This window comes from Atheta coriaria, unplaced genomic scaffold (assembly GCF_025399875.1).
Source record: "Atheta coriaria isolate IRGN ID8LTWV9N9 unplaced genomic scaffold, Caltech_Dcor_3.1 hic_scaffold_9_pilon, whole genome shotgun sequence".
Taxonomy (NCBI): Eukaryota; Metazoa; Arthropoda; class Insecta; order Coleoptera; family Staphylinidae; genus Dalotia; species Dalotia coriaria.
The window spans coordinates 6,434,388-6,454,859 of record NW_027045451.1 but is presented as its reverse complement, the minus strand read 5'-3'; the positions used below and the strand labels follow the sequence as shown (position 1 = coordinate 6,454,859).

The following is a 20,472-nucleotide window of genomic DNA, read 5'->3' as shown; positions in this document are numbered from 1 at the left end:
GATTTAACAAGCGTTAGTTGACTATGTGCTTGTTTGTTATAGCAGAAAATACGTGTGCACAGCGTGGAAAGCGTCGAGTAAAGCAAACGACCCGAGCGCTACTCATTTAACTATTCGGCCTTGCCTCGGCTGAATACAACGCATATTGTAATATGATTCTGTTTAAATCTAAAACTTCAAAGCATAATTACACACACAACATACTGGAAGTAATTATTTAGATGGTGATTATTTCAAGCAGTGTTATATCCAACGTGACAACAAGTCTTATCTCAAGTGCGGGTGTATATCTCTGATTGCAAAGTGTTTAGAGTGCATAAAAGCACGGCACCGCACTGTGTTGTTTATTGGCCAATTGCCAACAAGTGTGACCGAGTTTCGTCGCTGATTCACAATGGGAAAAATGCAATATTATATGGACAAGGTTAGTGGGCAAATTAGCGCATCTAGCGCATGTCGCATCAACAAATCGATAAGTCAAAGCTGTGCCTTTGAACTCAAATATACCGAATGTTATCATTTTGTTAATCATGTAGAAGTATTACTTAGCTACTCATTGATTTATTTATTTAATTTATTTTTGGTTTAGAGTTTGGCCTCAATTCGCTTCTACGAGCTAATTCAAACTATCAAACTTTGTACTAGTTCTTAAATTACAATAATTTACTCGCAAACTATTACTATTTGATTAAACTTTAAACAGTGATTGCAAATATAATTGTTACCTATTTAAATTGAGTTTAATAACCTATTACCACTGTGAATTCACGTTTGTTTGTTTAATTTTTAACGTCTTATATAATTTCTCCAACACAGATAAACAAAACGGGTGTTTGAAGGTCACGACAGTATAATGTAAATCAACAATATCACGTATTTTGCTATTTTTAACTGTTGCATTTGTTAATTTGAAAATATGACAATATTATGTGTAAGTTTGCAACTATTTCAATTACGACAAAATTTCAAAATAATCGGCGTTGGAAAATATTTATACAATATTCAATTCAATCAAATACAACCAATCGAACCAAAGTAATATGCCTTTCTTTTTTAATCACCAATAGTTACTAATATTCTTGTTATTCTTGTTTACATTAGACGCCATCCGGCAAGTTCCAGTTTGCGATCGACCGCGGAGGAACTTTCACCGATGTCTTCGCACGTTGTCCCGATGGAAAGATTGTGGTACACAAACTACTCTCCGAATATCCTTCGCACTATAAAGATGCGCCAACTGAAGGCATTCGCCGAATTTTGGAACAGGTTGGTTTTTGGCATTTTATATATTTTTATTTGTTCAATGTTTTATTGACATATAATGTTTTATTGATATACAATGTCATTCCTGATCACATCAGTTTTTGAAAGGTATTCAGAACACTTTTTACTTTTCATTTTACACATTTTATATCCATTATTATTGTTCTTATGGATTTGCACATGAGCAAAGTACCGAAACATTTACAATGCGCGTCTATGCGCTTCCACGGACCTGATTTAATAAAACGCATAGAATTACTTCAACTCAAGCGTCAGTTAGAAGTACTTGCGACTTTCGTACCGAACGAAATCCTGAATTATCAACAAGATAGACAACAAAGAAGTTGTGTGGGAGTTTTATTATTCGCTGATGTATCTGGATTTACACCACTTACAGAAAAATACAATAAAACTGGCAAAGGAGGAATTTATCGTCTTACGGCCACATTGAACGCTTACATCGGGGCCATCGTAGAAGTAATTCATTTATTCGGTGGTGATATTTTAAAATTTTCCGGAGATGCATTCCTGGCACTTTGGAAAGTCAAGCAAGGACAATCTGCATATGACATACTTCACGTAGTAGTAGTATGTGCATTAATCATCCAAAAAAATTTAGGTGTCTTCGAAACAGAAGTTAATGTCATGCTCAAAGTGAAACTAGCAATTGCTTGCGGAAATGTTGACTTTGCGGTGATAGGATCCGGTGTAACAAAGAACTACGTAATCGTCGGTCAAGCAATCTATGACGTCAAGAATGCAGAATATGTTAGCGTAAGTGGTGATGTTGTAATATCACCAGCAGCATGGTCACACATGTTACACGATCGTTATGTCACCACCGAAGCAGAAAACGGCAACGTAAAAGTCTGGAAGACAATTTACCGGAAAAACGAAGAACAAAAACGTATTTACTTTGAAGAACGAACTGCTGAGGTTCTGGAACAAGTTGTAAAACATTTAGCACACAGAAAAAACATCCATGTTAAAAGATCCTTCGAATCCAATTCAACAATGAGTAAAATTATAGAATTATTCATTAGGTCTTTACCCAAACGTGAGGTAATAAAAGACGTACCAAAATATTGGACCATTGATGAATTAAGACCATTCATCATAAAACCTGTACAAGATCAAGTTGATGAAAGTCAACCAGTTGAATACCTGACAGAAATGCGTGAAGTTACAATACAATTTATAAACATCGTTCCAATTTCCAGAGAACCCGAGTATATGATAGAAATGTGTCATAATTCTTATAACATAATATGTCGCATTGTGGGCGAATCTCTGGGTGTGGTGAATAAACTATCACTCTTTGATAAAGATTTCATGATCCTGGTGCTTTTTGGATTGCGTGGAATACGGCACGAAATGGAAAGTCAACATGCGCTTCGCAGTGCTTATAATATACGAAAAATGATCACCGAAAACGTACGAAATGTAGATTCCTGTTCAATTGGCATCACTCAAGGATTAGTCTATTGTGGAGTCGTAGGACATCCATTCCGTCGAGAATATACTGTGATAGGAACAGAAGTAAACAAAGCAGCTAGAATGATGATTGCTTACCCATGCAAAGTGATTTGCGACTACAAAACATTCAAACATTCACAATTGGCTTCATTTTACTTTAGATTACAAAGCACAGTAAAACTTAAAGGTATTGAAGAAGCTGGCAGTATCTATGAATACAACGAGGCTTTCGATGACTATGATGATAAACGTAGACAGAAATTAACTGTGTTTGGCCGCGTAAAAGAATTCAACATGATTCGCAATGTGATTTTTAATAGTGCCGAAAGTTTATGGGTGAAATATAATGGTATTTGTTTCCATGGGCCGAGAAAAATTGGCAAGACTTCAATTTTACTCCAGTCAATAAGAGCATTACGAAAAATTGGATCTGGACCAACTATCATCTCCATTGAATTGAATAGTAATTCCTTCGTTCCATTCTTAACTATAACGAAACTATATGACAAACTATTCGATTGTTTAGGAATGATAAAATCGAATGTTACGCTTCTGCCTAATCTGCCAAGACAGTTATTTAAACCTGATTTGTACATGTGGTTTCCACGATATGATGTGTCAGTATTCAAGTATAATATTCTCACAACTTTTCGACAAATTATACAAGCAAATAGTGAAGTAGGGACGATATTTTTCATTGATAATGTTCAATATATAGATATGCAAAGTTGGGACATCTTACAAGTGTTCCTTGATGAAGGTATCATTAAACTTTTTATGACAGCTTGCTGGGAGGATGCTACATGGAACGTACAAGAAAGTCTAAGAGAATTACAATCATTAAACTTTTATGAAGTAGGACCAATTTCACCACGATATGTAGCTGTGTTAGCTTGCATGTTTTTGGATGCTGTTGGAATACCAAATCACTTGGAATACCTTCTAATTCGTAGCTGTGGAGGTAGACCTGGATATATCCAAAGTTCTATTCTACGTCTGGTCAATAACGGCTCCTTACAACTTAAAATTATCAACAATTCAGAAAAAGATTACACGCGTTTCATATTCCCGGTTGAAGTAAACACGGATCCATGTGATATTGTTGCTATCGTCGAGTTTTCAGATAGATACAGACATATCGGTCAAGAATTAACCCTGCAAGCAATTTCAATGGATTTGTTTGATTCTTTTACACCATATCAACAATTAGTGATTAAAACCGCATCGGTAATCGGTGAAATGTTTAGCAGATCATTACTTGTGGTTGCCATGCAGTACCCACCTGAAGAACAATTGGCAAAAGTTGTAATGCAGTTGTTTGAAGAAGAAGTTTTTGAATGTGGGAGTAAATATGTGAATGCCAGTGATATGGAACGTTCTGCATATGTAAAATTTTGCTGTCGGTGCTATTTCAAACGGTCTTCACTTGCTGGTGAGGCAAAAGCGCTACCAAGATATGCTTATTGCAAGATAATACATTTTAAAAACAAAAGTATTCGAGAAGTGGCTTATGATTTGCTACCAGGTAATCAGAAGAAAGAACTACATTTATTGTGTACTGAAGTATTGGAATCTTCAAAACATTCTTGTCCGACCTGTACGAAACAACCAAGTTTATTCATCATGCATTCCTCCTCATATAAAACAGTTATGGAATATTGTACAGACCCAAGAAAAGCGTACAAACATAGTAGTCTTCCTGAACCTGAATATGGGAATATGAAGAAAGTAGTGAGGAATTCAATGTTTGGCACTTACGTTGAAAGATACGCCAGTGATATTTACAAGAGACCAAGTAGGACTACTCAAAAGTGTAACTGCTTTGAAATTTGGAGTAGCGTCTTTCAGAGTCTAAAATTTCACGCGGATCAAGGCAAACATACTGGTAAACTGGTATATTACACAATGAAATACGGATTTATTTTGATGGCTGTACATGATTTCTACAATGCAATTTCTTACTTTAGAGAAACTATCGAATTGTGTTTAGCGGACGCTAATGAAATAAAACAGGATCCTGTGCTATCCAGATATAAGATATTTATATTGGGAAGGACACATATTGGTCTCACACAAGCGCATCTTGCACTCGGACAGGTACACGTTGCTAAAAATCACATAGTAATTGCGTTGAGGCAGTATAACATCCCGAGCTTAGCATTAGAATATCGCACATTCCACGAATTACTCAAGAAAACATTTGTGGTGAATATTAGACAAATGTATGCAGAAGCATATGACAACACATGGTTTAGATTTGATTGTGGTAATGCTTTAGCATTTTGTGCGAAAATATTCACACTTGAAGGTAAATGGTCCTTAGCTAAATCTGCAGCCTTGCATAGTTTACATTGTCTGAAAGCAGTCAATTCTAACGTACCACTTTTATGCGATGTTTATTGTAATATTATTGAAATATATTCAACGTCTAATGAAAGATCAAAATTGGAAAAACTACAAAAACATGTATTTCAAGAGATACTTTATAACTTCAGTAATCGAGATATTAACCATGTAAATACAACTATTGTTTTGATGGAATCATTGCTTGAATCACACTATGTTTGTGGACATATCACGGAAGGAATACGCATTGGTTATCGCATGTTAGATATATGCTCACGTCTTGATTACTTTGCATTTGAATCAAGATTATTTTTTCATTTACCACTATTGCTTATATACAATGGAAGAATTCGTGATGCTGGCGATGTGATGAAAATTTATAAAAGAAGAATGCATTACACTGTTAACTACATGTCAATCTACTACATTGTCGCGTTTATTATTTATTTATCAACTGGTTTCTCTATTGAAAAAATTGATGCGATACTCAATTTTGCATCGCAGTTAAAACGCATCAAAGGCAAATCTAAACGTGTGAATGAATTTTTATTCACATTGGTACAACTTCACTACTTCAGGCTTGGCAAGTTTTATAAATCTGAAGAATGGAAAGGTGACAATATCTGGAATCCGAAAGAAGTGAAATCTTCAATTCCAATGTGCGAAATGATATTTATCATACAATGTAAGCTCCAGCAATATGTGTATAGCTATCATCAAAAGAATACCACAGCCGAAGTGGAAGTAAGACGAATTAATACTCATCTTATGTTACTTAGGGAATCCTGTAAGCAATATACAGTATATTTACCGATGTTTTATTATCTAAAATCATGGTTAGCAAGAATAACAGGACACAAAAGAAAATCTCTAAAGTTTATGAAGAGAATGCGACAAGAAGCAACAAAATGCAAGAATTATTTGGTGGAATATCAAGGAATTGCTTCTTTCAATTGTTGGAATGGTGGTTATTCCATCAAATATGAGAATAGACCGCAAATATCTTATTTAGAAGCTGATAATTATACAGAGAAACAAATTATTCAATTTCTTCATGCGGATAATGTAGAATAAATCATTAAAAACTAAATGTGTGTTGTTTTCTTGGACTATTTTAGGAAACTGGTCAAGCTGTTGGTAGTGATGGACTTGTGGATAGTTCTCAAATTGAATGGGTCCGTATGGGTACCACTGTAGCCACGAATGCGCTTTTAGAGCGCAAGGGTGAATCAATGGCGTTTATTACTAATTTGAACTTTAGGGATGTTTTGTTTATTGGAAATCAAGCAAGACCAAATATTTTTGACTTGGTAGGTATTATATATCAACATATTTTATCAATATCTACTAATTATATTTTACTGTAGGAAATTCAAAGACCTGAATTGCTTTACAAAGCAGTTGTAGAAGCTGATTGTCGTATTATACCAGAACAATCAGATATATGCAAACTTGATTCGTTGATAGAAAATTGTAAGCGTGTAAAGGGTAATACTGGAGAGACATTTGTGGTTTTGAAAGAATTGGATGAAAATAAACTACGAAAAGATTTAGAAAAACTGCGTGAAAGTGGGATCAACAGTGTGGCGGTTGCATTAGCGCATAGTTATGCTGTTGCTGAGCATGAATTGCGTATTGGTGAAATAGCAACTGAAATTGGTTTTGAACATGTTTCATTGTCACATGACATAATGCCAATGGTACGATTAGTACCTAGAGGGTTTACGGCATGTGCTGATGCATACCTCACCCCGCATATTAAAAAATATCTGAAAGGATTTACAGGTGGTTTTAAAAACGAATTAGAAGGTACGAATGTTTTGTTCATGCAAAGCGACGGAGGATTGACACCGATGAAGAGTTTCAATGGTTCCAGAGCGGTTTTGTCTGGTCCTGCGGGTGGTGTCGTAGGGTAAATAAAAAAACGAATTAATAAATACTTGAAAATATTAAATTTACTATTTTAGATATGCTTTGACAACATGGAAGAAAGAAACGGAACTTCCTGTGATAGGTTTTGATATGGGTGGTACCTCTACTGATGTTTCTAGATTTGATGGTCATTATGAACAGGTCTATGAATCTACAACAGCTGGGGTTACTATACAAGCACCTCAATTAGATGTTAACACTGTTGCAGCCGGTGGTGGATCAATGTTGTTCTACAGGTAGTAAGATTATAGATTGTATTAATGAAATGTTCTAATTGAGCTTAATTTAGGTCTGGGTTGTATGTAGTGGGTCCTGAATCAGCCGGTGCTCACCCAGGCCCAGCATGTTATGGAAAAAATGGGGCTTTAGCCATTACAGATGCAAATTTAATTCTTGGTCGGTTGCTACCCGATTTTTTCCCGAAAATATTTGGAGAAAATGAAGACCAGCCTTTGGATGTAAGCGCAACTAAAGCTAAATTTGAAAAATTAACAGCAGACATAAACAAAGAGCAAAACTCAAATCTCAGCGTTGAAGAAGTAGCGTTAGGTTTCATTACAGTTGCAAATGAAACAATGTGTCGACCTATTCGAGCCTTAACACAGGCTAAGGGACATGATACTTCTCGTCATGCCTTGGCTTGTTTTGGCGGAGCAGGTGGTCAACATGCCTGTGCTATTGCCAAATCCTTAGGAATGAAAACTGTTCTCATTCATAAATACGCAGGTATTCTTTCGGCATTTGGAATTGCCCTGGCTGATGTAGTGAGTGAAAAACAAGAACCCTGCGCAAAGGAATACACAGAGAAAGAGTTTGCTTTCCTTGAAGAGCGCCTAGATAAATTAGAAGAAGACTCTCGTAACGAGCTTAAAAAGCAGGGTTTTAAAGATGAACAAATTCAACTTGAACATTATTTGCATTTGCGTTATAATGGAACAGATTTTGGTTTAATGTGTCAAGCAAACTCAGAAAAACCTGGCACCAAATTTGGAGATTTTATGGATGTTTTCTTAAACCGCTATAAAACTGAGTTTGGTTTTACGTTAGATAAGCGAGAAGTGTTGGTTGATGACATTCGAGTTCGCGGTATTGGTAAAAGCATAATGGCAGAAGAAACTGCAATACAAGAAAGCAAAGAGCCCCCTGTAGTAAAACATACACATCAAGTATATTTTGATGGAGGTTATCAAAAAACGAATGTTTATATACTAGACGAATTATTAGCAGGACAATTAGTGGTCGGGCCAGCCATTATCATGAATGATTTAAGCACCATTGTTGTTTTACCAGATTGCACAGCAGAAATTACCAAAAATGGCGATGTCAAAATTTATATTGGCGATGGTACCCACAAAAAAATTGGCACCGAATTGGATAATATTCAGCTTAGTATCTTTGGACATAGATTTATGAGTATAGCTGAACAAATGGGGAGGTAAATAGTTACTGAAAAAATACTAGAACAATGTTTTAATGCCAAATAATTGCTTTTAGAGTTTTGCAGCGAACCTCACTATCAACTAACATTAAGGAACGTCTTGATTTTTCTTGCGCGTTATTTGGCGATGATGGTGGACTCGTTTCTAACGCTCCTCATATACCAGTACACTTGGGATCAATGCAAGAAGCAGTACAATTTCAATTGAGAACTCGTAAAAACATTTCTGAAGGAGATGTGATTCTAACAAATCATCCAAAGGCAGGAGGTGCTCATTTACCAGATTTTACTGTTGTTACTCCTGTATTCCATAAGTACTTGCTATAACAATTTAGTGAAAGTGGAAGAAATTACTAAACAAATCTGTTTAATTTCAGAGACAAATCCAAACCAATCTTTTTCGTTGCAAGCCGTGGTCATCATGCGGATATTGGTGGAATAACACCTGGTTCAATGCCACCACATTCCAAATCCTTAGCGGACGAAGGTGCTGCTTTTATAAGCTTCCTCCTGGTTAAACAAAATGTATTCCAAGAAGAAGCGTTTTTGGATGTGTTAAGGAAAGCAGGTGGTCGCAATTTGAGTGATAATTTAAGTGATGTACGTGCTCAAGTAGCAGCTAATCACAAAGGCATACAACTCGTTGGAGAATTGATCGATGTGTATGGATTAGATGTTGTTCAAGCCTACATGTCACATATTCAAGCAAACGCTGAACTAGCTGTTAGAGATATGCTCAGAACTGTTGCCAAACAGACTTATGAAAAGTATGGTACCAATGTACTGTGTGCACAAGATATGATGGATGATGGATCACCAATATGTTTAAAAGTCACATTGAATGAAGAAGAAGGTAGTGCTGTTTGTGATTTCACTGGCACAGGAGTAGAAGTACATGGTAATTGCAATGCACCAAAGGCAATCACTTTGTCAGCACTGATTTACTGTCTAAGATGTATGGTTGGTCATGACGTACCATTGAATCAGGTATTGTATTTTGAGACAAAATTATAAAGTTGTTTAGATATTTATTACATGTAATTTTACAGGGGTGTTTAGCTCCTATTAAAGTCATTGTACCAGAACAATCCATGTTAGACCCAAGTGAGGGAGCAGCAGTAGTAGGGGGTAATGTAACCACGTCTCAACGTGTTGTCGATGTGATTTTGAAAGCATTTGGAGCTGTGGCCGCATCACAGGGATGTATGAACAACGTAACATTTGGTAATGAAAAGTTTGGAAACTACGAAACAGTGGCTGGTGGTAGTGGGGCGGTAAGAATTCAGATATTATTCAAAAACTTCATTATTATAATTATTAATATTACACATTTTCAGGGTCCAACATGGCATGGAATGTCTGGTGTACACACTCACATGACCAACACGAGAATAACAGATATCGAAATTATTGAACGCAGATACCCTGTATTCGTACGAAAATTCATGTTACGCCCAAATAGTGGTGGTAAAGGCCAATTTAATGGAGGTGATGGAGTTGTCAGGGAGATATGCTTCCGTGCACCAATCACCCTTTCAATCTTGAGTGAACGTCGTGTAACAGTTCCATATGGATTAAATGGAGGAGAACCTGGTCAACGAGGGCTAAATTTAGTTGAACGTGTAGATGGGCGGATAATTAATCTTGGACCAAAGAATACCATTGAAATGGGCCCAGGGGTATTTATTTTTAAGTTTATCACAAAACTGTTGTTTTAACTTTTTTTTTCAGGATGTATTTTCACTTAATACACCCGGAGGAGGAGGCTATGGCTCAAAAACCGATGAAGCAACAAGCAAAGATGCACAAACAAAGAAACCAATGTTAGTTGTGCGTGGTAGTTTAGAAAACTACAAAGCGTCACAAGAAGGCGTTTAAAACGTCACTCAGGCACAATTGTGACGTTTCAACTCGTTTGTACGTGATTTGAGCTCAAAATAAATATACCTCGTTATACAATAGTGTTTTTAATAAAATATTTATTAACATGAGAATCCGATTTGAGAATAATGCTGATCATCTTGAACGACAAGAGCATAAACGTTTAAGACGACTGGAACTTGCAAGTTTAAAGAAACAAATGGAACTAATTTGTACTTTTTGCCCGACTTACATCCTCACTCACAATGTAATCAATTCGGATAAAACACCATTCGTAGGTGTCTTGTTGGACATCCGTATTACAGGCATGCATCGACTTATCGAAAAATACAACATTTTACATGAAGCTGGTATCTACAAACTGACATTCACATTGAATGCATTCCTCAGCGCTATTTTTGAAACAGTGGGTTATTGGGGTGGAGATGTTTTGAAAATATACGGTGATAAATGTCTCAATTTGTGGGAGGTTTCCTCAGATCAGTCTTTGTATGAAGTTTTACATTTAGTTGTTTTATGCGCCGATATTATTAGAAGGGCACTTGGAAATTTTGATACTTTTCTACCACAGAAATTGAATATAAAAATGATGATTACAAGCGGTAATATTGACACTATTTGTTGTGGATCAGATAAAAAGTCATTGCTCTTTCGTGGAGAACCTTTTGAAGAATTAGACCAATTGAGTAGTGTGGTCAAAGCTGGCGAGATTTTGATTTCAACCAAAGCTTGGGCACATATGATACATAACCGATATAAAGTTACAGTAATTAACGAATCAATGATAAAACTTCTTGTAAGTATTAAACTTCTATTCTAATTTGTGTTAAACTGCTATTAAATTAATTAGGAAGGAAAAATTCCCCATAAAGCGGCTCAACGTGATGTCAACGAAAGTTTTGATATAAAAGAAGTGGAAGTCCTTCAGTTAATTGATAAACACTTAGAATTTCTGAAAACTATGCACAATCATCGTCAAACTGATTCAATAGAAACATTGACAACTTTAACAAATATGTTTGTAAAAGAAATTCCACCAAGAGAAGCAATAGGAAACGCGATGCGTTTTGAAGATTTTTATAGAATCAGTCCGTTTGTTTTTCGAAGAGTTCAGAAACACATATCTGAACATCAACCTGTAGAATATCTAACAGAAATAACCACAGTAACTGCACAAATAATTACTATTATCCCCAATTCATTCAAATCCATGAGTTCGGCATTCGTGAAATTTGTCTACACGGAAGTGAACAAATCAATCGAAGGTACCCATGGATTCATATACATGTTTGAGGTAACTACCGAAATTAAAATAATCGTAATGAGTGGAATAGAAGGTATTCGACAAGATATGGAATGTAACCGTGCTTTAAAAACAGGATACAAGATGAGTCAACAATTTCAAAACACACCGGGTGTCAATTATATATCAGTAGGCATATTTCAAGGATATTTATATTGTGGAGTTGTTGGTCATCCGTTTCGTCGTGATTACGTTGCTATTGGGTCTGTTCTGAACAAAGGTTTCAAAATTCTGCAACGTAGCAAAGGGAAAGTGATATGTGACTACAAAACATTTAAATTCTCGAAATTGTCTGCGTTTATGTTCAGATGTATAAGAAAAAGAAAATGTAATGTTGATTTTGATAATGGGCAATTGATGGAATACGATGAAAGTATAGATTACATGGAATACAAAAGTATACATGAAAAAGATCTTTTTGAGAAAGATGCCGAAGTAAATTTAATTCTACAAATACTGCAGAGTAATGCGTCTGCTTCCCAAGGAATTGTGTTTGAAGGTTGTCAAATGATTGGAAAAACCACTTTATTGCGATTCGTTAAAAGTCGGTGTTCAGACTCAGAAAACTTTCATGTGGTGTCACTTACAATACGAAATGGTACCAGTACACCATATTCAACAATATTCCGTATCTATGAACAATTATATAGTTTAAAAAGTGCAACGTATGAAGATATGAATCAATTTTTTAAACTGCCAACACAACTGGCAAATTGGCATAATAACTCATATAATAATAACGAAGATTCCATGTCAAAATGTAACATTCTGAAACACTTCCAGAATATGTTATTATTTGAAGACAATCGGGCACAAGTGATTATTCTTAAAAATCTTCATTATATAGATAATCAAAGTTGGGAAATATTAGAAATTGTATTGAAAAGTTGCAGGTTGAAACTATTTGCTTCCTCTGAGTTCTCATCAGGTAATCATAATTTCAAAAAAACTTTAGAAAAAAATCCTTATGTAAAATTAATAACCCTGAAACCAATCTCGGATGAATCGATAAATACTCTGGCTTGTACATTACTGGGAGTAGTAGCAATAGAAAAGAAAATTTCTGCATTAGTAACATCAACCTGTTTGGGTTTACCTGGATATGTACAAAGTTGCTTAAAATATTTACTCGATTGTAAAAACTATCAAATAGCATACATTTCTAAGAATGAACTCGAATCAAATTATGTGATTATACACAAAGATTTATTTCCTACGTTGCAAAATCCAATTGCAGTTTTGACTATACGAATCGACAAGAAAAGTGGAGAAGATATTCGTGATAAGTGTACAATAGAAGCTATCACAAAAGAAGTTTATTACTCATTGCCTCCTTTTGAGCAAACAATTCTAAGGACAAGTTCAGTTTTGGGCACTTTCTTTACCAGAGATATGTTATCGATAGCTCTGCGATCACCAAGTGAAAAAGTACTAGTTCAAGGAATTAAAATAATGTTCACCGAAGGTATTTTTGAATGTGGATGCACCACCTTCGACGATGATAAATTCTGTTGTCGTTGTCATATGAGCAAAGAAGAAATGGCAAAAATTCAACCGAATGAAAAATATACCCATTGCAAGTTACTACACCTCAAACACATAGATATAAAAAATATTGCATACAGTATGATCCCAGAAAATCAAAAGAAAGATTTACATCTTCTATGTACGGATGTTTTGGAAAACACTGCACATTTTTGCCCAACATGTCTACGTGACCCAGTTAACAGTTTTATTGTGGCTGCAAAGTATAAAGATATTTTAACCTACTGCGCTGATTCAAGTATTGCAGTAACAAGTTGCAGAGCAAAATCATCCGAAGGAATTAAACAATGCATTCGTAGATTAGTATATGATGCATGTCAGTGTCATAAAACTAATACTTGCAAGTATGTCTTACCTTTAAGACAAGCATTCAATCCATTACGATGCAATTGCTTCGAAATGCTTTTATATGTCTTCAAGAATTTGATATATCACAGCAGAAGTGCTAAACATTTAGGAAAACATATATTTTATTCGTCGATTTATGGATATTTATTGGTGATAACTCATAATGCAGTAGAAGGAATCGCTGTATTGCGAGAAGCTTATGAGTTATGCATGGTTAATGTTAATTTAGAAAAATGTGAAATTTCAGCAAACTATAGGAAGTTTAGCATTGGACGAATTTCAATGATGTTGGCAACTGCATTAATAAAACTACGAAAAATAAACCAAGCTAAATTACACATTACTTTAGCCATGAGACAATATAATATACCATCAGTGGCATTTAAATATAACAACTTTCAATGTTTATTAAAGAAGTCATATTTGGTCAATATGAAAGGACGTAATAGAGTGATAATAAAACAGACATGGATGCGATGGGAAGTTGGTATGTGTTTTATTATATGTGCAAGAATTTTCTCCATAGAAGGAAAATTACCAATTGCAAGAAAATGTGCCCGGTACAGTACATGGGTGCTGAGTCAAATAAACGAACGTATTCCGATGTTATTCGAAGCATATTGCAATGTGATCGATTTATATAGATATGGTTTAGATAAAGAAGTATGTGAAAAATTGCAAAAATATGTCACAAAGGAATTGCTGCTGAATTATTGCAATGATCGTGGATATTACGCTAAACATTTAATGACTTTACTCGTCGTTGATTTTGAATTGAAAGTATCAAGTGGGCAGTTGAAGAAATCGATTAGTATGTGTTATCGGATAGTTGATTTCACGCTTAGATTTTACGTGGACTCATCCAATTATGAAGTGGTCATTTGGTTCAGTTTATTATTTACGTACACTTTGCGTTTCAAGCAATTCATTGATATTATGCGAGTGATTTACAAAAACGCCATGGATGCATCTCCGGAATGCTTTTTTTCAAATGCTTTGGGGATTACAATATTAACTGGTTACTCGTATGTTCCTATTCGCTCTCTTGTGAAAGAAATTGTCATTTATTTGAATTATGAACAGACTCGACATACATGCTGGACTAAACACTATTTATCGTCTTTGTTATATTTACACTTGATGAAGTCCGAATTATACCAAGGTGCAGAAAAGTACAAACCAAAATGTACTTTGAATCTGAATGTTTTGAGAAGACCTATTGTGATGCGTATACAATTGAATATCATTGAAGGTGAACTCATTGAAATGTATTCTAAAATGGAGGATAATTCAAGTTATACGAGTCTTAAGACATCTTTAAAGAAACAAATAGATATGGCGAGTAAATGTATTAAACATATGCCAATTTTTTATCCCAAGTTGTATTGTTTAAAAGCGTGGAAATATCAACTTGAGGGAAGAGCGAAAAAAGCTGAGAAAGAATTACGAAAAGCGGAGAAAATTAGTATCGAACAAGGAAATGTTTACTATCAGTGTTTGGTGAGGAAAGTACGAAATTATTGGAGTGGTAGTCACCATTTATATATATCTTCTTATAAAAAACGACTAAATGTCGAATTGGAAGATATCAAGTATTTTAGTGAAAGTCAATGGGCGCAGGTTTTATTACCCTATCCGATAATAAAAATTTAAATAAATTAATAAATGAGGCAAGCAAATAGTTGCTATATGTTGGTCTCATTAAAATTTTCCAAATGTTAATTGTTTAATGTTTTTGATTGATTAATTTCAAAACTGCTAGGTTTAAATCAGAAAAATTTTAAAGTAGGAACCTACTGAACAGCAAATAGTTTACTGGACGAATCAGACACCACTGAACGCAATGTGCACAGCGTATTCCCTTTTTTAAAATCTGCGGACAACCCGCAAAAAGTGGTGGGGTAAGAGGCAGCAACATGGGTATCCCCTACGGGTCCTGAGAAGATCGGAAGTAAAAGTGGGGCAGGTTTGAGACACCCAGAAACGTGAGTACATCTAAAATTTCTATAGTTTTACATATGAAAAATAATAAAGTATGTGTCATTCCTCGGTTGCCCAGGTACTAAATATTACATAAATAATTAAATATAAGTGGTAGGCTATTTAAATCTAATTAACTATTTGTTTTCACAATTCAGTGAAGTTCACGATGACGTACAAAGGTAAAATCCGATTTGCAAAGTTAGATGCGACTTCAGTAATAGAAGAACAAGACTTTGTAATGCGCATTGAATATGTACAAACTAAGCGAAAGATCCACCAATTTGCGTCATTTTTACCCGACGAAATTCTACAGTTTCATGGGTCAACTCTTCAAATGCGCCAGCATCATCATTTTGTCGGAGTGTTATTATGCACAGATATATCTGGTATTAATCAACTTATAGAAAAATATTACAATGGTAAAATGGGTGAATTATACAACATCAGTGTTAATTTAAACACATACATCGGATCAATCATTGAGGTTGTCCGATGTTATGGTGGTGATGTGCTCAGCATCAGGTGCAGTAATTTTATAACAATGTGGAAATGTCTACCAGATCAATCAATCCACGAAATTTTACACACTGCTATCGTTTGCGCGAGTGTATTACAACGTCTTTTAGGATCATTCAACACCGATGAAAAAGTGACACTTAATCTAAAAACCGTCATATCCTGCGGTAATATATCCTACGGAATATTTGGTAATTACAACACCAAGAAATCTGTATTCATTGGAGATGCATTCAAATCATTACGACCGTTAATCGACGATGCTACATTTAATAAAGTCGTTGTCAGTGATAGTTCATGTCCACATATGGTTCAAGATCGTTATACAGTTGAGAAAACCCAAATGGGTTACGTAACTGTTTCGAAAATATCCTACTCATCTCGGGAAGTTGCAAAAAAGACCTGCTTTGATGAAAAATACTCAGAAGTTGCACGTCTTATAGAAGAACACTTTAAACAAAAAGACGCACTTATTCATATGCTGCATTCATCTAGACTTGTCGCTAATATGCAAAAACACAACAAATTTATAAAATCACTACCTGTACGAGAAGAAATTTTATTAGCACCGAAATATTGGACTTTGGAAGAAATGCAAACATTACAGCATGAAGTTATTTTTGAACATTTGACTGATAGTCAACCTGGAGATTATTTAACAGAAATGAAAGAAATCACATGCATGACTTTGAAAGTTGCACTGGAATCAGATACACCTAATATTTTATTAAATATCGTAGATGACGTATTCGTGATGTTAGTGAACGAAATTAAACAGTTGCAGTGTGTAATTCAGAATATTCACGTAGTAGAAACTGGAATTGTGATAGAAATTTTGTTTGGTTTACTAGCTAGTAAACGCGAGAATGAAGTTGCTTCAGCACTTGGACTAGCCAGAAATATGTCGTGCCTCTTAGCAGGAAAAACTCATGTGATTGGTGTTTCGGCGGGACTTTCAAGTGGAAATGTATTTTGCTCTGTTGTGGGACACCCATTGCGTAGAGAATATGTCATCACAGGACGACCTATTCAACAAGCGTTTCGTTTATCATCATTGGTGCTTGATAAAGTTTTATGTGACTTGAAGGTATTCAAAAGTGCACGTCTTTCGTCACGGTATTTTAAACTATACAAAGAGGAAGAAGATTCCGAAGGAAAAATTGATTATTTAATGGAATACAATGAAACTTTTGATACTGCAGAAGAACCTGTAAACTTGTATCCGTTGATTGATCGCATGGGTGATTTTAATTTAACTGTAGCAATGATTAAGAATGCTGATAAGGTTAAATTCAATTCTGTTTGTTATCTTTCAGCAGAAAAATATGGCAAAACAACACTTTTATTACACTTGCATAAAGAAGCACAAAACCACAATTGCTTCACTGTTCTAATCACGCTGTTGGAGATGTTCAAACGCCCATATTATTGTGTAACTGAAATTTACCGACAAATTTATGATCAAATATTCACGGTTGATGCAGAAGTTGAAGAGTCCTTAGATATACCTAAGGTTCTTGTTTCGTTTGGGAAAAGCAGTGATGCTGAAGATTTATCTATGCAAAAATATCGCACTTTGAACCATTTTCGTGACATTGTTGCATTAGCATCAAACACAATTGTGGTTTTTATTGATAATGTGCATTATATTGATCAGCAAAGTTTGGAAATTTTGGAATTGACGTTAGCTGTTGGTAATTTAAGAGTGGCAATGGCAGGATCACCGAAAAAAATGCCCAAGTTCTTTCTTCAAAAACTACAGAAAAATAGTGATATTAGAGTGAAGGAATTGCTACCGATGAAGGATCGATACATAGCTAAATTAGCGTGTTCTCTGTTGCAATCTGAAGGAATGTCGCATCGTTTAGTTAAATTACTAATTCACACTTGTGAGGGAAACCCGGGAAACTTAGAATCTTTACTTTTGAAGCTAATAAATAACCAAACGATCTATATTTTCTTATCGAACAGATATAATATGGATACCTCTTCATTCTATTATCCCAATATGAATGAAGTTGTAGAAATGACATCTGCCTTTCCTGTAGTGGATTATTCATCAGCACAAGCAGTAGAATCAGCAAAGTTTGCACTTAATATGATCTTTCAAGACCTGTATGATTCTGTGTCAACATTTTTACAACTTATACTCAAAACTGCTTCTGTAATCGGCACACAATTTGGAAGACACCTTCTACGCTTGATGTTAAATCTACCTTCCGAGAATGACTTAGCACAAGCAATCAAACAACTCTTTGAAGACAAAATAATTATATGTGCATCAGTTGCATTATACCAGAAAATGTACAATCCGGCTATAATATGCTGTTCTTGTTACTTTGAAAATGAGATTGAAGATAATCCAGATATACCAAAATACGCATATTGTAAATTGATGCAGTTTAAAAATGAAAATTTAAGACTGGTTGCATACAATCGCCTGCCAGAAAATCAACGTCATACTTTGCATGTGATGTGCGCTGATGTTTTGGAGAAAATGACGCATATTTGCCCAAGTTGTATGCGCAATCCTTCAAACTACTACGCATTTTTTGGAACTTATGATAGATTTGTTGAATATTGTAAAGATCCATCAACTACAGCACCGAATTACTACACTTATGCAAGGGATAGTTATGAAAATATTAAACAAGCAATAAATGATCAAATAAACAATCGGAAATTCGATGAAAACGAAAATGATTCATCAGAAAATACAAAAGAATCTATTGTAATAGATGAAAAGTACATACCTTTGAAACGTGACTACGATCCTTCATCTTGTCGTTGTCTTGAAATGCTCTTTGTGATTTACGAAGACTTAATCAGACACTCAGCCCAAGCGAATGAAACCGGCAAGATGATTTTCTATAAATTAAAATTTGGATTAATTCAGGTGTCTATGCGTGATATAACTGGAGCAATGAAAACTTTACATGAAACACGCGAATTGAGTTTAGTAAATTGTGGGCTTGAAAATAATGAATTATCGCCAATTTTTCGCAAGTATCACGTTGGCAAAGCTTCCATCGGGCTTGCAATTTGTAATCTTAAAACGAAAAACATCGCAGGAGCAAAAAGTAATATTATCCTAGCATTAAGACAGTATCATGTACCTCTGTTAGCGTTTTCTTTCAAACACTTACGATTTTTATTGAGAAGAAAACCTATGCGATTGAAAACTCTGAGACCATATAGTAAGAAAAAAGATGCTTTTGGTTGGGACATGGGTTGTGCACTATTCATTTGTGCAAAAGTATTTTCAATGGAAAATAATTGGAAAATTGCTAGAGATTGCTGCAAATGTGGAATTTCACTAATGAAAGCTAATAATAACAATATTGGTATGTTATTGGACACTTATACGGATGCAATACAAATATTTAGTATTTCTGGAGATCAACAAAGTTGTGAAAGATTACAGGCTTATCTCGTACGTGAGTTTCAGTCATACTATGCAAAAAACGATCTGTTTACCTTTCATATTTTATTGGATATGTTATATATCGTATTGGAATTAAACGTTGCGAAAGGATTATTAAAAGAATCTTTATGCCTGGGGTATAGATTTATGCATTTGGCTGATCAATCGAAAGTTTTGAAGATAAATCCATCAGTTTTGTTTTTGTTATGTGAGCTTAACATATACAACTTATCTTTTCAAAATTTTATCGATATGATACTAATGTTATACCGATATTTAAATCCGAATCATATTTATAATTATTTACATTATTATGTGATGTGTATGTATTGTTATAACAATACAGGATTTCACGTTCGGGAATTTGATGAAATCTTGAAATTTGCAAAAAATTATTTCACAAACAGTACGCATAAAATTACAAACACTGAAAGAACACTGAAACTTTTGATTCACGTACACTTTTTACGAAGTAATCGATATTCACGAGCGACTAGATGGGACGCAGAAGTTGATTTTACGAAAACTATTCGTACAAATGGTAAAATGATTAAATTGATGTTGGTGCAAATGGAAGCATATTTATTGAAACTGGTACGTAGCATTCGAATAGAAGAATATGTATCGCAAGTTTTTTTGAAAGACAAAATACGATGTTTGTTTGCCTGGTTAAAAGAGGTTGTTAGACACACGGTAATATATCAACCTGCATATTATGGTTTACACGCTTGGTATTCGATGCTAAAGAAGAAAAAATCGAAAGCTTATGGAGATTTAGTTAAAATGTACAATATTGCAGAAAAGCACAATATTGGTTATTATAAAGCATTGGCTATAAGATTAAGAAATCATTGGGAAGGTGGATTTATGCTTGATTTTGTTTCACGGCCTCATGTTGCGATTCAAGAGGCGCCGACGTATACATTTTGGCAGTTTGCACAATTTTTGCATTCTTATATACTATTATAAGTTAATGTTTTTAGAAATAAATAATCTAAGATAAACCATCATTGCTTT

General features: G+C 34.7%; 4 protein-coding genes across 7 annotated transcripts; all 4 read left to right on the top strand.

Annotated features, from left to right (window-relative positions):
• Positions 1 to 31: 31 nt before the first annotated feature.
• LOC135798052 (5-oxoprolinase) lies at positions 32 to 10,414 on the top strand. The gene is made up of 11 exons (XM_065310734.1): positions 32 to 424; positions 1,102 to 1,266; positions 6,204 to 6,395; positions 6,453 to 6,997; positions 7,053 to 7,253; positions 7,307 to 8,452; positions 8,512 to 8,769; positions 8,833 to 9,442; positions 9,505 to 9,729; positions 9,793 to 10,134; positions 10,187 to 10,414. Exons 1-11 carry the CDS (start codon positions 395 to 397, stop codon positions 10,331 to 10,333), a joined length of 3,861 nt encoding a protein of 1,286 aa, XP_065166806.1. The 5' UTR covers positions 32 to 394; the 3' UTR covers positions 10,334 to 10,414.
• On the top strand, positions 1,296 to 6,175 carry LOC135798049 (adenylate cyclase type 10-like). Its single transcript, XM_065310730.1, has one exon. The coding sequence runs from the start codon at positions 1,432 to 1,434 to the stop codon at positions 6,157 to 6,159; it is 4,728 nt and encodes a 1,575-aa protein (XP_065166802.1). The 5' UTR covers positions 1,296 to 1,431; the 3' UTR covers positions 6,160 to 6,175.
• A 28-nt stretch (positions 10,415 to 10,442) lies between the features above and the next one.
• Positions 10,443 to 15,248, top strand: LOC135798050 (adenylate cyclase type 10-like). Of its 3 annotated transcripts, none has more exons than XM_065310732.1 (3): positions 10,443 to 11,132; positions 11,187 to 12,567; positions 12,877 to 15,248. In XM_065310732.1, exons 1-3 carry the CDS (start codon positions 10,443 to 10,445, stop codon positions 15,183 to 15,185), a joined length of 4,380 nt encoding a protein of 1,459 aa, XP_065166804.1. In that variant the 3' UTR covers positions 15,186 to 15,248. The 3 variants fall into 3 exon arrangements, with proteins under 3 accessions (XP_065166804.1, XP_065166803.1, XP_065166805.1); XM_065310733.1 differs by having other exon boundaries at positions 10,708 to 10,825; positions 10,908 to 11,132; positions 11,187 to 15,248; XM_065310731.1 differs by having other exon boundaries at positions 11,187 to 15,248.
• Positions 15,249 to 15,387: 139 nt separating this feature from the next.
• On the top strand, positions 15,388 to 20,465 carry LOC135798048 (adenylate cyclase type 10-like). Of its 2 annotated transcripts, none has more exons than XM_065310728.1 (2): positions 15,388 to 15,517; positions 15,671 to 20,465. In XM_065310728.1, the coding sequence occupies exon 2, from the start codon at positions 15,682 to 15,684 to the stop codon at positions 20,422 to 20,424; it is 4,743 nt and encodes a 1,580-aa protein (XP_065166800.1). In that variant the 5' UTR covers positions 15,388 to 15,517; positions 15,671 to 15,681; the 3' UTR covers positions 20,425 to 20,465. The 2 variants fall into 2 exon arrangements, with proteins under 2 accessions (XP_065166800.1, XP_065166801.1); XM_065310729.1 differs by lacking the exon at positions 15,388 to 15,517 and having other exon boundaries at positions 15,887 to 16,037; positions 16,142 to 20,465.
• The last annotated feature ends 7 nt before the right edge of the window (positions 20,466 to 20,472 follow it).